Source organism: Pituophis catenifer, unplaced genomic scaffold (genome assembly GCF_029215685.1).
Source record: "Pituophis catenifer annectens isolate HBS135680 unplaced genomic scaffold, rPitCat1.0.hap2 SCAF_6, whole genome shotgun sequence".
In the NCBI taxonomy this organism is placed as follows: Eukaryota; Metazoa; Chordata; class Lepidosauria; order Squamata; family Colubridae; genus Pituophis; species Pituophis catenifer.
Genome location: NW_027256886.1, coordinates 16,886,753 through 16,902,629, shown reverse-complemented (window position 1 = coordinate 16,902,629; position 15,877 = coordinate 16,886,753). Strand labels below are relative to the sequence as shown.

General features: G+C 42.4%; 1 protein-coding gene across 3 annotated transcripts in view; it reads right to left on the bottom strand.

Moving 5' to 3' along the window:
- Positions 1-218: 218 nt before the first annotated feature.
- The window catches only part of GOLIM4 (golgi integral membrane protein 4), a 79,913-nt gene continuing 64,254 nt past the window's right edge, over positions 219-15,877 (bottom strand). For all 3 annotated transcript variants that reach the window (XM_070945993.1, XM_070945995.1, XM_070945996.1), the window contains 3 exons: positions 3,652-3,720; positions 2,152-2,232; positions 219-647 (listed from right to left, as the gene is read on the bottom strand). In XM_070945993.1, coding sequence (XP_070802094.1) covers positions 486-647; positions 2,152-2,232; positions 3,652-3,720 — 312 coding nt within the window. In that variant the 3' untranslated portion in view covers positions 219-485. The remainder of the gene's footprint in view (positions 648-2,151; positions 2,233-3,651; positions 3,721-15,877) is intronic.

Sequence of the window (15,877 nt, the reverse complement as noted above, 5' to 3'; positions counted from 1 at the left end):
GGTGCGAACCAGCTGAATACCATGTCTGATTCTAACCAAAATGATCACAGGGCAAGTCAGCAACCAGTAGGCTCACAGAAGTGAATGAATTGAGATATGGGAGCAGTCAGCCCTTCCTCGCGCTTCAAGCTCAGGCACTAGTTTTATCGTTGGCTTAAAGAATACCTTGGCTTCTTACTATTTGGGCAATGCCAAACAAAAACACATACACCCCCCTTTAAAAAAAAAAAAAGCATCATAAAAAAATTAAGAAAAAAAAGAAAAATACTACTTTTCCTATTCTATTTTTGTCCCATAAAACTTATATTAAGAATGCACTAAAAATACTGTATTCATATAAATGCACAAAACCTCCAATAAAAAAAAAATAATATATTCATTTTTGTTAAAAGGCTCATCTTTTTTTCCCCTCTAGAATCTACACAATTTTGCTCTTGACCTCGTCCCTTTTTTTTCCACATAATGTCAGGAAAACAATCCCAGAATTACATTTCCCCTCGTCTGCGGCTTTTATCTGCAACAGGACCACCTTCTTCCTCTTCTTCCTCTTCCTCTTCCTCATAGTTTTCATCATGTCCTTCTTTCTGTTGCTTCCCTTCCTGAATGTCTTCCTCTTGATCAACTCCTTCGCTTATCTTTTCTTCAGCCTGGATATCCAAAATTGATAAAAGAGAGAGACGATTTCAGAACACAGATTGAAAAAAATGAACAAACAAAATAGAGAAAAGGATACACTTTTGGGAAGTAAAACTAATACCGTTTATAACTGGAAATATAATGGATGGAATCAAGGAGAAAAGCAACCTGCAATTAAGGAGAAACTTCCTAAAAGTGAGGACAATTAACCAGTGGAAGAGTTTAGAGGTTGTGGCTTCATCACTGGAGATTTTTAAGAAGAGACCAGACAGCCACTTGTCTGAAAGGGCCTCCTTCTTGAGCAGAGATTGGACTAGAACACGGGTGTCAAACTTGATCGCATTATGTGATGTATCATGACTTTTTTTGCCTTTGCGGAGCACCAGGGGGCGTGGCCTTTATGTGACGCAACTGGCCCGCGGACTGCCAGTTTGACAGGCCTGGACTAGAAGACCTCCAAGGTCCCTTCCTGCTCTATTCTGATTTAAATTTAGATTAAATTCTATAGTATTCTAATTGTTACAGCAAAATAGATGGAATTGCTTCCCTCCCCTCCAGATAATTTTCTGGAAATGGGAGAAAATTCAAAGGGATATGATATTAGCGCCCTACACCTTTCGCTCTTTAAAGGTGAGTCATAAATGAAGTATGCACACTTGTGCAGCTTCTAAAGTACATAATCTTACCCCATTGAGTTGTCTCAGCCATCAACTTTCACAGCTTTAATTTAGCATCCATGGACCTTGCCCCATATTTAAGAGGTCCCTAAAGGGAGTATGTAAGCGCACGAATGTTTCCTATTGTTCCTGTCACATTTTAATTTTTTTTATTTTGCTCATTCAGATTTATATAAATTTCATCTGACAAATTAATTAATTAATTAATTAATTAATTAATTAATTAATTAATCTAAGCATTTGGAGTACCCAACCCATCCAGCAGCAAAATGATTAAATGCAATCCTGTTATCTATTGTCTAATTAATATTAATGTCAATTTTATTTAAAAATAAAGTAATTTTCCACTGCTTTTTCCTGAGCTGCCTACTTGGAAAAGATGGTGATAAAAAGCCAAGTGCAACCCTGGTTGGAAAAAGCTTGCATCCCTTCACTCTAATGGGTCTTTTGTTAGCATTTTATTAATGCTATGCAGATTTGTGACAGTGCTTCGCAGGTAATCCATACATCCTTGATATTCATTCTGGCTTCACTACAATCTAATTAGCAGTCACTCCCCCCCTTCCCCCCACAAAGGCTGTATCATTGATTCTGTTGAATTTGGCATCTGTTGTGTTTTGTAAAAAGTTCTGAAAAGCTGGTATGAGGCTCCAAAGTGTTTGCCAGTCCACGCACTGATTAAGACTTATTTGCTTTAGTAGGAATACATTTGCTTTTATCAAAGCAGAAAGAGTAATAGTTAATGAGATTCAATGGATAAAGCACATCATTTTAGATCGAAGTCCATTTCCCACTGTAGCATCTTCTTCACTTCATTATTTAATTGCGCAGTGCTTACATTTTCATCATTTTCACCATATGGATCTTCACCATTGTGTTCCAGCCTCCTTTTCTTCTCTTCGGGTAGATCTCCTTGGGCCTATTAAAAATATACATGTTTAAGAACAAAATGATTATAGAAGATAAAAGTACCCATTTGGCTTATACTGTACCTATTGGGTAGGAAACATTTATCTTGGCCGCTGTATGTATTTATTTTGTGGATGTGTTTACTGCTTTATTGCTTTTATCTGTTTTATAGTTTTAGAATTGTAAGTCACTTGGTTGATTTGGAAAGTTATAGAGGTTGATTGATTGATTGATTGAATGAATGAATGAATGAAAAAAACCCCTAATTTTCTTTTTAATATCTTGGAATAAAGTTGTAAAAATTCCCAGTCATAAAATTTCTGGCAGTTATAATCTTGTTCCTCCTCTGACAGCATGGGTGGGGCCGACTAACCCAATAGGATTATGAAGTATAGGTAGTCCCCGACAGTTCGTTTAGTGACCATTCAAAGTTACAACGACTGAAAAAAGTGACTTATGACCATTTTTCACACTTATGACAGTTGCAGCATCCTCATGGTTATGTGATTTACATCCGGATGCAACTGACTCACATTTATGATGTTTGCAGTGTTCCGGAGTCATGCGATCTCCGTTTGTGACCTCCTGACAAGCAAAGTCAATGGAGAAACCAGATTTCACTTAACAACCATATTACTAATTTAACAACTGCAGTGATTCACTTAATAAATGTGGCAAGCAAGGTCGTAAAATGGAGCAAAACTCACTTAACAAATTTTTCACTTAGCAACATAAATTTTGGGCTGAATTATGGTAGTAAGTTGAGGACTAACTCTATATGAAGTACTTCTTTGGGCTATGTACTGTTTTAGCTTGTCCTTGCTTGCAGAAACTAAAAAGTAAAGGTAAAGGTTCCCCTCGCACATATGTACTAGTCGTTCCCAACTCTAGGGGGCGGTGCTCATCTCCGTTTCAAAGCCGAAGAGCCAGCGCTGTCTGAAGACATCTCCGTGGTCATGTAGCCGGCATGACTAAACGCCGAAGGTGCACGGAATGCTGTTACCTTCCCACCAAAGGTGGTCCCTATTTTTCTACTTGCATTTTTTACATGTTTTCGAACTCTTAGGTTGGCAGAAGCTGGGACAAGCAAAAGGAGCTCACTCCGTTATGCAGTGCTAGGGATTCGAACTGCCAAACTGTCGACCTTTCTGATCAACAAGCTCAGCATTTTAGCCACTGAGCCACCGCATCCTACCTATACATTATTATGGACTATACATTACATTGTTGGACTTGTACACCTGCCACTTCAAAAATATGGGCTTATGGTTCCACTCAAATATATTATTGCAGTTTTTTCCTGTAATGTATTTCATCATTCAGTCTGCCCTTCCTCCAAGAAGAACAGGACACATAAATTCAATCCACCGCCATATATTATCCTCACCATAAACCTGCGAAGTAGGGTTCATAATTTCAAGTTATTTACCTCTTCTTCTCCCTCTTCCTGGTACTGCTCATCCACATTGTCTTCCTGCTGATCTGGATTGCCCACCACCTGCAGATAAATCAAACAGACTCTGCTGCTCTTATTCCTGCAGCTCCAGACTCAGAAAATAAGTATTAACTTTAAAAAAAAATAAATAAAGGTCAGGCAAAACTATAGACAGGTTGGGCTATTGCAAAGACTTAAATCTGAAAGCTCACATATCATGGAGAACTGTACAGGCATAAGTTTGGTCAGTCTATTAACTGTGGTTGAAAGATCTGGAATAGTTTGATACACAGGGCCATAAAATCAAACTGATACATGGTTTAACGTAGGGATGCTGGAAATATCTATCATGGATATCTTTTCAAGCACAGAGGCTTTGTCTGCCAAAACGCAGTCTGTTGCGGTACAAATGAGCACATAATTCACTGAGTTCTTTCACCTACCCTTTGAAACATTTCTCAGCTAAAAATACTGGGTGCTAAATGCTTATCGTTTTGCATTAAAATTTGCACTAAATTTTAATTTTAGATTCACATTAAGATCATATTTTGGCAAAGATGTATGCAAAAATAAATGTAGGTTTTTGTGTCATTCATCCAGAATAAGACCCGTTTTTAAAAAATGCAAAACAATCCAGAATTTTGATGGAATGAATCACTCAAGACATATGATACATCAATTGGATTATCCACTAATTGCTTTGATATATTCGAAGACTGAGATGAAAGCAAATACATTATTAATCAACACTAAACAAACTGGATGTTCTCTTCCCATCATTTTAAACAAATTATTTATCTTTATAAGGTTGATAATGCTGCTCCAACACACTCAGTAATATTTTTTTTTAAATAATACAACCATAATAATATTCATGAAACAACACTAGTTACTAATGAAACTAATAAACAAACAAACAAAAAAAAAGAAATCTGAGAACTGGGAATATCAGTTAGCCAACTAACATTCAGCTAAAGAAAGAATTCATTCCATCCTTCTGAATCAAAAGGCTTAAACAGCCAGATCTCAATGATTTTATAGAAACCCAAGAATGGGGAGACTATGATGTTCTCTGCAGAGATGTTATTCCAGAAAAGTGGGGCACAAAGACAGGGCTGGCCTCCAGGATCCCTGCATATGTAGGGACCCAGAGCAGGGACCCAGAGGGAGTCCTTCCTCTTAGATCTCTTCAGGTGACAAAGGTCACTGGGAGAAGACATTCCAGAAGATATTTAAGGCCAAAGCTATGAAGAGATTTAAATGAACCATGAACACATTTAGTCGTACCTGGAAACCCAAAAGGTAACCTGAGCAGCTCTCACAGAAAAGGTATTTATTTTTGAATAAATAAATTGCCCCTAACAATCTGAGTTCTATGTTCTGGACTATCTTATGGGCTCAAAGTGATGTTCAAAGACAGCTCCATGTAAAATGAGTCCAAATGACTCATTGCTCTCTGAGCTTGGAAGTTTTCTTGCAGATGTTTCATTAGCTAAATTAGATAGCACTATCAGTGTTAACAAAACTCCTCATTCCAATCCTGAGCTACAAGCATTCTCCTTTATTAGTAGTCCAAATGAAAGTTGGCCAAGGCATGAGTGACTATGAGCAAGCCCCCACAATGAAAGAAAGCCTGCAACTGGAGCACAAGATGAAACTGTGGAGAAGCCAGTGGTGGGTTGCTACCAGTTTGTCCCGGATCGGGCGAACTGGTAGTGGCGGTGGTGGGAGGCTCCGCCCACCCGCCCAGATGTCTCTGCGCATGTGCAGAAGAACTGCATGCACACACGAGTGTATGCACACCCATGAGTGAACCGGTAGCAACGGGATTTGAATCCCACTACTGGGAGAAGCCTTCCAAATCACAACTGTGACCAAAATGTGTTGAAACTTTTGTATTTATTTCTTTTTTAAAAAATAATCTGGAAGCAATTAGATTGCCTAGAGTCACTGGCCGTCAGGTGACATATGCATTTAATAAACTATTTTTATTTAGAAATGTACTGAAAGTCACCATTGAATATGGATAGTATAAAACACAATTTATCTGGCCAATGCTTAAGAATATGGAACACAGCAATTAAAATTATATTAATATTATATTCATGCTTGAGTAAATGATTTGGACATTTTTTGTAAACAATACATTCTAATATAATTTCCACTTCTAAACTCTTTTCGGTGATGTGAAAGGTGGATACAGTGTTTAGCAACAGGATTACTTAATTCAATATTTATTCTTAAAATGCTTCTCTCTTTCTCTTGATCTCAATCTTTGTAATGAATTTATCCAGAGGAAAAGAATAAATTAAAGTTTATTAATTTACGAGCTGCCTCCTGGAATACGATTGATCCCGGATCTCCGGACCTTCCGTAAGGCCCTGAAGACTTATTTATTTCACCAAGCCGGCCTAGCCTAAATGGTTCTTAATTGGGATTTTAAATTTTATAGACTTGGGGGTTTTAAATTGGGAAGCCAATGACTTAATTCTTTTTAATTATCTTAACTTTTGTATTGTATGTATTTTAATTTTGGCTGTTCACCGCCCTGAGTCCCTTCTGGGAGAAGGGCGGTATACAAATTAAATAAATAAATAAATAAATAAATAAATAAATAAATAAATAAATAAATAAATAAATAAATAAATAAATAAATTGTCTAGACCTTATAATGCTAGTTTGTATGTATTAGGAGAATCAATATTGAGCAGGAGAAAGAGGATCAATGCTCTTCTAAATAATTTTTTAAAACATCAGAAACCCAGATGCTGGATTAAGCATTTCTTCTTTCAAAAGCTCCTTGTAACAAGCACATTTTAAGCTATCCTCAATATCTGCTAATGCTTTTACACAGTCCTGTTGGTTCAAGGGCCACAAAATGGCATATAGAGGGCCACTCTGCAAAAGGTGGGTACAGGGCAGCTCTCCCCTCAAGTGTTTGAGGGGAGAAAACAATACTTTTGCCAGCCTTGGAAGCCATATTAGGCCGGAAGCTTCAATGCTGCCACCTTCTCATGTGTGGGAAAGTAGGAGGAGGGATTTAGGAGAGGGGGTTAGTAGACATAATAGCATTCTTCCTGTCAGTCAAGGTCAGGGCAATCCAGCATCTGGAGAAGGAGTGGTCAGGGGGCTGAGTAGAGATGGGACGGACGTTGATTGGAGCATGTGATCGGCTGGGGAGAAAAGGGGATGGTTTGGGGAGCTTTGACTTACCGAAGGAAAACCCGAGCTTTTCAGATTCGGGTTTTCCCAGATGTGCCAGTTTACCTATTCTAGTAAAGAGAACTTTGGAAAATGCTTGCTTCTGCGTCTTTACTTGGAGTTGGGGTTTTTCTGGAATGCTGACAACTTTAATACTTTAACTCCATGAAGGCTTAACCCCTCCCCCCCACTTTTCCTAGTAAAATCTCTTTCCAATCCCCCAAAGACAGAAAAGGGCTGATTTGCCAGAGGGCTCTAGGACTGCAGATCCCTGTTTGAGCCATCTCTCCAAAAAAAACAGGATTGAGTGACTTATGTAACAGAATAGCAGAGTTTGAATGGACCTTGGGAGTTCTTCTAGTCCTGCTCAGGCAGCAAACACTACATAATTTCAGACAAATGGTTGTCCAATCTCTTCTTAAAAACCTCCAGCGTTGGAGCACCCACAACTTCTAGAGGCAAGTCGTTCCACTGATTAATTTTTCTGTCAGAAAATTTCTCCTTAGTTCTACGTTAGTTTTCTTCTTGATGAGTTTCCATCCATTTTGTTCTATCTTCAGGGCTGTTAAACTCCCGGCCCGTGAGCCGAATGCGTCATGGGCTGGCCACGCCCACGGCCAGTTTAGCGAAGGGGGGGAAGTCCCAATATGTCACGTGATGCCGCTGTGACGATGTGAGTTTGACGACCCCAGCTTTGGAGTGAGCCAGGCTAGGATTCGATATTGGGATAAAACTTAAATATTAGAAATCCAAATCTTTGGTCAAGGCAGAAGTGCCTCTTCCGTGCCAAGGTGCTGAATTGATACAAGGTATTTGACGTAGGTACAGCATTGTAAAAGGGCAAACTGACCCTAAACAGATACATCCTGTTGTTTACTGTTTATTACACCTCAAATGTCATGTATATCCTAGAGAAGAAAAACTGCTTCCCTTACTGTCCTTTTTACTGCTCTTGAGGCGCCTTTGAGCCCCTTATCTCCTCTTTTATTATGTCTTGAGCTCCGGAGCTGAGAACCTGAGCCTGTGGGAATCAGGCTGTTATGTCTTTCCTAGAGATAGATTAAAGGGTAACTTCTACGTGCGAAATGTTGCACTCTTCGTAATAACTTTGTCTTTATACTGTATAAATATCTGGTTGAAATCAGTCATCACTGTTCAGACTTTTGTTTCGTGGTCCTCGGACTGTTTGAACCTTTGCGCAAATAAAAACTCTTTCCTGCACTGAAGAGCTTGTCCTAGTCCGTTATTTTTCCTACAACAGCTGGCACCCCAGATGGGACTAGGTGCAAGGCGATATTTCGCTGAGGACCGTTTCGACCCCTCGGGACCATCGGGAGGTCGCTCCTGAACATTCTCCAGGCGCCACGGAGATACGTCTCCGGGAGACAGCCGCGATAACCCCATGGCCCCAACGGTGCTCTGATCGAGTCCAAGAACCCTGCGGTGCAGGAAAGGTGGTCTGAACAAATTCCTGGCCAGGAATCTACGGAGTGGGAGCGTTTTTTAAGTGAGTATATTGTAAAAGAATTGTACCTGTCTCATTTGAAGGCAGAAGAAGGGATTTGATCACTCCCTTGGACTCGGGGTAGGCTACCCTAACGAAGTCCGTGTCAGGTTGTGTGGGTGGTTAAGTCGTCGTATTTCTCGCTAGCGGCCGTGAGTTTCCGGGGCTACGAGTCGACGGCAGTGTGATAAGATGGGGGGGGCTCAGAGCGTGCCAAATACTCCTTTGGCATGCATGCTAAAAGGTTTTGACAAGTATTTTAGCAACCCTTCCTATCCGAAAGGATCAAAGGAGCGATTAAAATTTTTATGTAAGCATGTGTGGCCATTATTGGGGACAGGGTGGCCCCCGCAGGGATCATTAAGAGAGGAAACGGTGGATAAGTTGTGGGGGGTGATCGTAGTGAATCAGGATAAATATCCTGATCAATTTCAATACATTGATCAATGGGCGAGAGCCCTAACAGAAAAAGCTGAGGATTTGCTGCAATGTCAGGCTGAAATGGTCAGGCTGTGTGTATCCAGATCTGGCGGAAAGAGTAAAGGGGGGAGAGAAGGGGGGAGAAGTGAGCAAGAAAAAACCCAGGCAAAAAGAGGAGAGGAATATTCAAGGAGGAGAAAAGTATTGACAGAAGATGAGGAGGAGTTAGTTAGACCCCCACCGTATGCTCCATTGTGGCAGCAGCAGCCCCCAGTGCAGCAGCAGCCCCCAGTGCAGCAGCAGCCCCCAGCGCAGCCCCTAGACCAACAGCAGCAGTTGCCGGGAGCTGTAGGAGGAGAGGGAGGTGGAAATCAGAGACGCATGAGCGATCCTGGGGCGAGACCGAAAATAAGGAAAAGTCCCCCGGTGGAAGAAGGTAGTCGGAGTGAAGGAGAAGATCGGGATGATAAGGGGTTGAAGGAAGCAACAGGAGGAGAGCAAGTGGGGGTGCAAACTCGCGCGGTAACAGCGAAGCTGAAGGCTAGCAAGCAAGAAGTTACAGCGCCTTTGCGCCAGGTGGATCAGATAATAGTAAACCAGCAGGGGCAGGTGGAACGTCAGCCCCTTTTTCAATACGTGCCGTTTACTACTACTGATCTTTTAAATTGGAAGCAACATTATGGGCCGCTGACTACTAAGCCCACTGAGATGGCGGACCTGTTTCAAACTATTATGTTAACACATAACCCAACGTGGCAGGATGTACAACAGTTGTTGCGCACTCTGTTAACTCCGGAAGAACGAGAAAAGTGGAAAGCGGCAGTTAGGCAGTGTGTGAAAGAGATGTTGCCAAATGATGCGGATGTGCAGCCGGAGGTGTTGGTCCGGGCGCCCGAAATAGATCCGGGCTGGGACCCTAAGGAAGAACAGGACCGGACACGCTTGAGGGAATATCAGAATTTGGTGGTGCAAAGTCTTAGAAGAGCAGGGAAGCCCCCAGTAAATATGTCCAAGCCATCTCTAGTGATGCAGGGTGCGGATGAAAGCCCGGAGAGTTTCCTGCAAAGATTGATTGAAGCGTATGAGTTATATACACAGGTGGATCCAAGGCAGGGGGATAATGTGCGGATGTTGAATGAAAGGTTTATAGCTCAAAGTTATGAGGATATACGGCGAAAATTGCAGCGGGTAGAAGGAGCATTAGGGAAGAACACGACGGAATTGTTGGAATTGGCACGGAAGGTGTATGTCAATAGGGATAAGGTGGAAAAGAAGGAGAGAGATGCCAGAATGCAAAAGAAGGCTGAGTTATTGGCAGTAGCACTACAGGGAGGAATGAGCTTCGACCCCAACCCGGGGACACCCCTGGGTCCTAACCAATGTGCCTATTGTAAAGGAGAAGGCCATTGGCAAAGAGAATGCCCCAGACGGATGATGAGAGGTAGAGGGATGATGAGAAGACCTGAATTTGGAGCAGGAATGAGGGGGCAGTTTGCAGGAAGAAGGGGAGAACGAGGAATGAGAGGGGGCTTGAATAGAGGATTTGGACAAAGAGGCTTGGGACGAGGCTTTGGTAGAGGAGCGAGAGGGGGCGCCGGACCAAGAGAAGCAGAAAGTATTGGATTGGCAGATATGGTGTGGTCAGATTGACGGGGACCAGGCTTGGAAGAACCCCCGCCTAAGCCGTTGGTTACAATGAGGATAGGGGGCCAGCAGACAACATTTTTAGTGGATACAGGAGCAGGTAGATCAGTTGTAAATAAGCAAATTGCAGCCCCTGGATCACGTAAAATCCAGGTTCAGGGGGTATCAGGACAGATTATGGGACGGCAGGTCCTAAAGCCTGTGATGTGTGATTTTAAAGGAGCTGAAATCCAACATGAATTTTTGTATATCCCTGAGTGCCCTATTCCATTGCTAGGCAGGGATCTGCTGAGCAAATTAGGGGCAACAATTTCTTTTGATGAAGGCAGTCAGAAAATGACCATAAGGCATTCTCCGGAGGAAATTTGGAGGTTGATGATAGGGAGACAGGTCGGTGAGAAGGAAAAGGAGGAAAAGTGGAGGATGTTTGGCGTGCCGGGTTTGTGGGCGGAGGACAATCCACCAGGTTTTGCAGCACACCACCCTCCAGTGGTGGTCGAGCTAAAACCGGGAGCAATGCCAGTCAGAATAAGGCAACGGCCCGTTTCATGGGAAGCGATCTATGCTATTTATGAGAGTATACAGAAATATTTGGAAGCGGGTGTTTTGGTGCCTATTCAATCCCCATGGAATACCCCAATTATCCCGATTAAAAAGGCAGATGGGTCTTTTCGCCCGGCCCAGGATTTGAGATTTGTGAATAGCCGAACAGTTACCTTACACCCGGCCGTGTCTAATCCATATACTTTGTTAAGTTTGATCCCACCCCAGGCGGGGTGGTTTTCTGTAGTTGATTTGAAGGATGCCTTCTTTACAATTCCTATTCATCCATCAAGCCAGCCGCTGTTCGCTTTTGAGTGGGAGAACCCTCATACGGGCACAAAAATGCAATACACATGGACTAGGTTGCCACAGGGGTTTAAAAATTCCCCGACATTGTTTGGAACAGCGCTGGCTAGGGATTTGCAGTACTACATGCCTCAGCAACCGGGGGATACAATTTTACAATATGTTGATGATGTTTTAGTGACTGGACAGACAGAGGATTTATGCTGGGACAATACTAAAATGTTATTAGACTTGTTGCTCGAGTGTGGGTATCGGGTATCAAGGAAGAAAGCTCAACTGGTGAAAGAGAGGGTGAGGTACTTGGGTTATGATATTGAGAAAGGACACAGGGCTTTAGGACCGGAGCGGAAACAGGCAGTTTTGATGCTGGCCGAACCTAGAACGAAGAGACAACTGAGAAGCTTTTTAGGGTTGGCTGGCTTTTGTCGTATTTGGATCCCCAACTTTGCTTTGATGGCAGCACCCTTGTATGCAGCCACCAGGGGCGCTAATACAGAACCCCTTGAGTGGGGGGGAGAACAGAAAAAAGCCTTTAAAGATATAAAACTTGCGCTGACTCAGGCGCCGGCGTTAGCCTTACCGAATTTGCAGAAGCCTTTTAATTTGTATGTAGATACAAGCAGAAATATTGCAGTGGGGGTGCTTACTCAACCGTTGGGAAGTTGGCAACAACCAGTAGCATACTTATCAAAACAGTTGGATGGAGTGGCGCGAGGCTGGCCGCATTGTTTAAAAGTGTTGGCTGCAATTGCAGAATTAATTCAGGATTGTAATAAACTTACTTTTTCCTGTCCAATAAATGTGCACTCTCCCCATGCGGTACAGTCCGTCTTGGATGCTAAAGGACACTTATGGATTAGTGGACAGAGATTGGCAAAGTATCAGGCAATCATGATTGAGAACCCCCAGGTGCGTTTGGTAATGTCTAATAGGTTGAATCCGGCTACGTTATTGCCAACGGAAGTAGATACCCAACACAATTGTTTACAGGTATTAGACAAAGTTTATTCCACCCGCCCTGATTTAACGGATATCCCATTACCCAATGCACAGTTCAATTGGTATACGGACGGATCCAGTTATATTGTAGATGGATATCGGGTGTCTGGATATGCCATTGTAGATGATGAAGGAGTGGTGGAAAGCGGACCTTTAGGAAGTGGACATAGTGCACAGGTGGCTGAGTTGTGGGCATTGATACGTGCCTTAGAAAGGGCTGAGGGAGAAACATTGAATGTGTGGACTGATAGTAAATATGCATTCCTTACTTTACATGCACATGGGGCTGTTTATAAGGAACGAGGGTTTAGAGATTCAGCAGGGAAAAGTATTTTGCATGGACATCTTATTAGCCGCCTGATTGAAGCTGTAAATAAACCAAAGAAAGTAGCAGTGATGCATTGTAAAGGACATCAAAGAGGAGATGATAAGGTAGCTATAGGGAATAGAGCAGCGGATGTGGAGGCAAGGGAAGCGGCGAAGCAAGAGGGGCCTTTGCCCGACTTATCTGTCTGTGTAGCAATGGATTTAGGGGTTATTCCCCCTGAAATTAAACCAACATATACGCAACAGGAAAGTGTGAAAGCAGTGACAGACTTGAAAGCCCAGGTTGAGGATGGGTGGTATGTATTACCAGACAGGAGGATTTTCGTACCAGCCTCAATGGCATGGACACTAGGACGCCTAGCCCATGAAACAACACACATGGGAAAAACGGCTTTAGAATTGGCATTAGGAAGAGACTATTACATCAATGGGCTGGCCGGAGTCGCTGCTGGAACTGTTGCAAAGTGTGTTACATGTGCTAAGGTTAACCCAAGACAAGGGCCATTACTGCCCCCTGGGGCCATACCCCGGTCATACATCCCCATGGATTATATTATGATAGACTTTACTGATATGCCTAGATGTGGATTGTTTAGAGCTCTGTTAGTTATGGTGGATATGTATACAGGGTGGCCGGAGGCTTTTCCAACAAAGACCAAACAGGCGCGGGAAGTGGCAAGATTATTATTGAAAGAGATCATTCCCAGATTTGGAATCCCCAGTTATATCTCCTCAGATAATGGTCCCGAGTTTGTCCATCATATTAACCAGGCAGTTGCAAAGGCGGTAGGAATAAAGTGGCGGTTTCACAGTTCATTTCGGCCAGAAGCAGGTGGATGTGTGGAACGCTTGAATAGGACTCTGAAGGAAAGGATTACTAAGATTTGTACAGACAGTCATTTAAAATGGCCAGATGCTCTACCACTAGCCTTGTATGCCATTCGAAGCTCACCAAGGGGCCAGCACAAGTTGTCGCCATATGAGTTAATGTATGGACGACCGCCAGGGTTGTTAAGAAGAAATTTGGCAGGGTGGCCAGATTTGGGGCATAAAGGGGGGGTCTGGAATATGGAAATGGTACAAGAACTTAATAAGCAAGTTGAGAGGCTTCAGCGATACGTGATGGAACAAGTGCCCCCCCGGTTAATAACCCATTGTCATCCGTTCAAACCAGGGGATCAAGTGTGGGTTAAACATTGGAAGAAAGAGCCACTGCAAGGACGGTGGAAGGGACCTTTTACTGTTATTATGACTTCTCCCCTTGCTATTAAGATTGCAGAATCAAAGTCATGGATCCACTGGACACGAGTCAAGGCGGCGGCAGAAACTGGATGGAAAGTGATCGTGGATAAACAAAACCCTACTAAGTTAACATTCAAGCGTGCTCAAAAATAGTTTTTTTTCTCTATTTTATATAGGATACTTGGAAGTGTGGTCGATTGTGGGGATCCTCAACGGATCATAGGAGTGAACTACATACCCGGGTTGTCGTATTTCTTTTGGAAACTGATTAACGACAAGTGGCTGAAGAACAAAGGATCCATGTGGGAGGAGAATTGGATGTGGGTGTGTTGGGGATTGGGGGTATTGGGTCTGTTGATTATTGTGTTTTACAGGTATAAACAGTGGTTTTGTGGACGACCAAGGCACATCACGGCACCAGCTACTCCAATTCCTAACTGCCCGGATCTGCTCCTGAACACCCACTCAGTATAAACTGTTTGGTTATTAAAGAAATCTTGATTGTAATAAGCAAAGGGGCGATTTTTGAATGTATTAAGATTTTTTTCCAATGTGTTGGTTCTGTAATTGTGGATGTGAGTGCTGTTGTTGCACTCATTGTATAGACTGTGTTTTATGTACAGGGTGTTTGATTGAGTGTGACATAAAAATCATAGAAGAAGTACTAGAATACTATTTGGTGATAGGGTTAACGACACCTTCTTACACACTTAAGGTTACCCCCACCGTTGAGAGAGCATTAAGGGATCTGAACAAAAAGGACCGGGAGGATGCAGAATATGGTAATCATTGGACTGGGATTATGGATGAGCGGATGGGTAATGAGACTACGAAGTGAGCTAGACATTCCCATAACAGAAGCGGTGAGTGAGGAGAACTGTGACGCATGCATACGCACAACATTGCAGGGAACACGGGTTTCTAAAACTTTGATCTATCACACTCAGAAGCCTGACGGTTGTGGGGAGTATAAACCCCAAACCTGTCAGGTAAATAATACCATATATCACATGTGTGTGTTGAAGGATAAGGTACAATGTTACAACCCGGCAGAAGCTAAGCAAATCACTACTTATGAGATGTCAATATACACAACTGAATGTGGGAGAGAGGAACTTTTAAATAAGACGGAGTTTAGACAATTAGGAAAGTCAGTAGAGATAACATTTGATGCCTGTTTAGCTATCAATCGTAACTGTGATGTGTGGAAGTCAACATGTGGGACATTAGAATGGGAAAGAAGTTATATGTTGGACAAAAAATATATGTGCCGAAAGCAGGGAGAATGTAGTGATCGGGACACATATAGTTATTGTCCATACTGGACTTGTGCAGTTATGTGGACGGGAGATCAGCCAGGGGGCTCTCAAAGATGTAAGCTGGAAAACGGGGTAGCTAGTAGTAACTGTCAACGAAACCAATGTAACCCTATAAAGATTACATGTACCCCGACAAAATTATGGAAGGAGGACTATGGATTAGGAATCTATGCAAAGGGAAAAGACCCTCTTGTAACCCTTCGATGGTATGTCACTAAAGTTACCAGGGCGACACAGGATACGAAAGGATTGTTCTGGTCATATTATTTGGAAATGGAAAAGTTGAATGTACCTGAAATTCCTAGTTATGTAACAAATACCTTTGTCAAATTAGCCGAAGATATAGCCCATACCCTGAATGTATCAAATTGTTTTGTTTGTGGAGGAACTAACATGGGAGAAAAATGGCCATGGGAAGCCCAGGAATTAAATTATTCCAAAGTCTTAGAAATGGATTATAAGGGTAATTTGTCATACAATAAGGGTAAGGATGGAGACTGGACCTTGACTACTAGTTTGGTAGGGAATGTTTGTTTTCAGAGAAAGATTGTGCCAGGCTGTTATCAGGTGGGAAACCTCATATGTACAGGAAAATGGGAAAGTAAGGTATGGTGGTCAGGAGCAAATGCCACAGAGGGACCTGATGAAATGGCCTTGTTTAAAGTAAACGGGTTATCCTTTTTAAAGGATCCAGATAATCAGACCCTTGAATGGC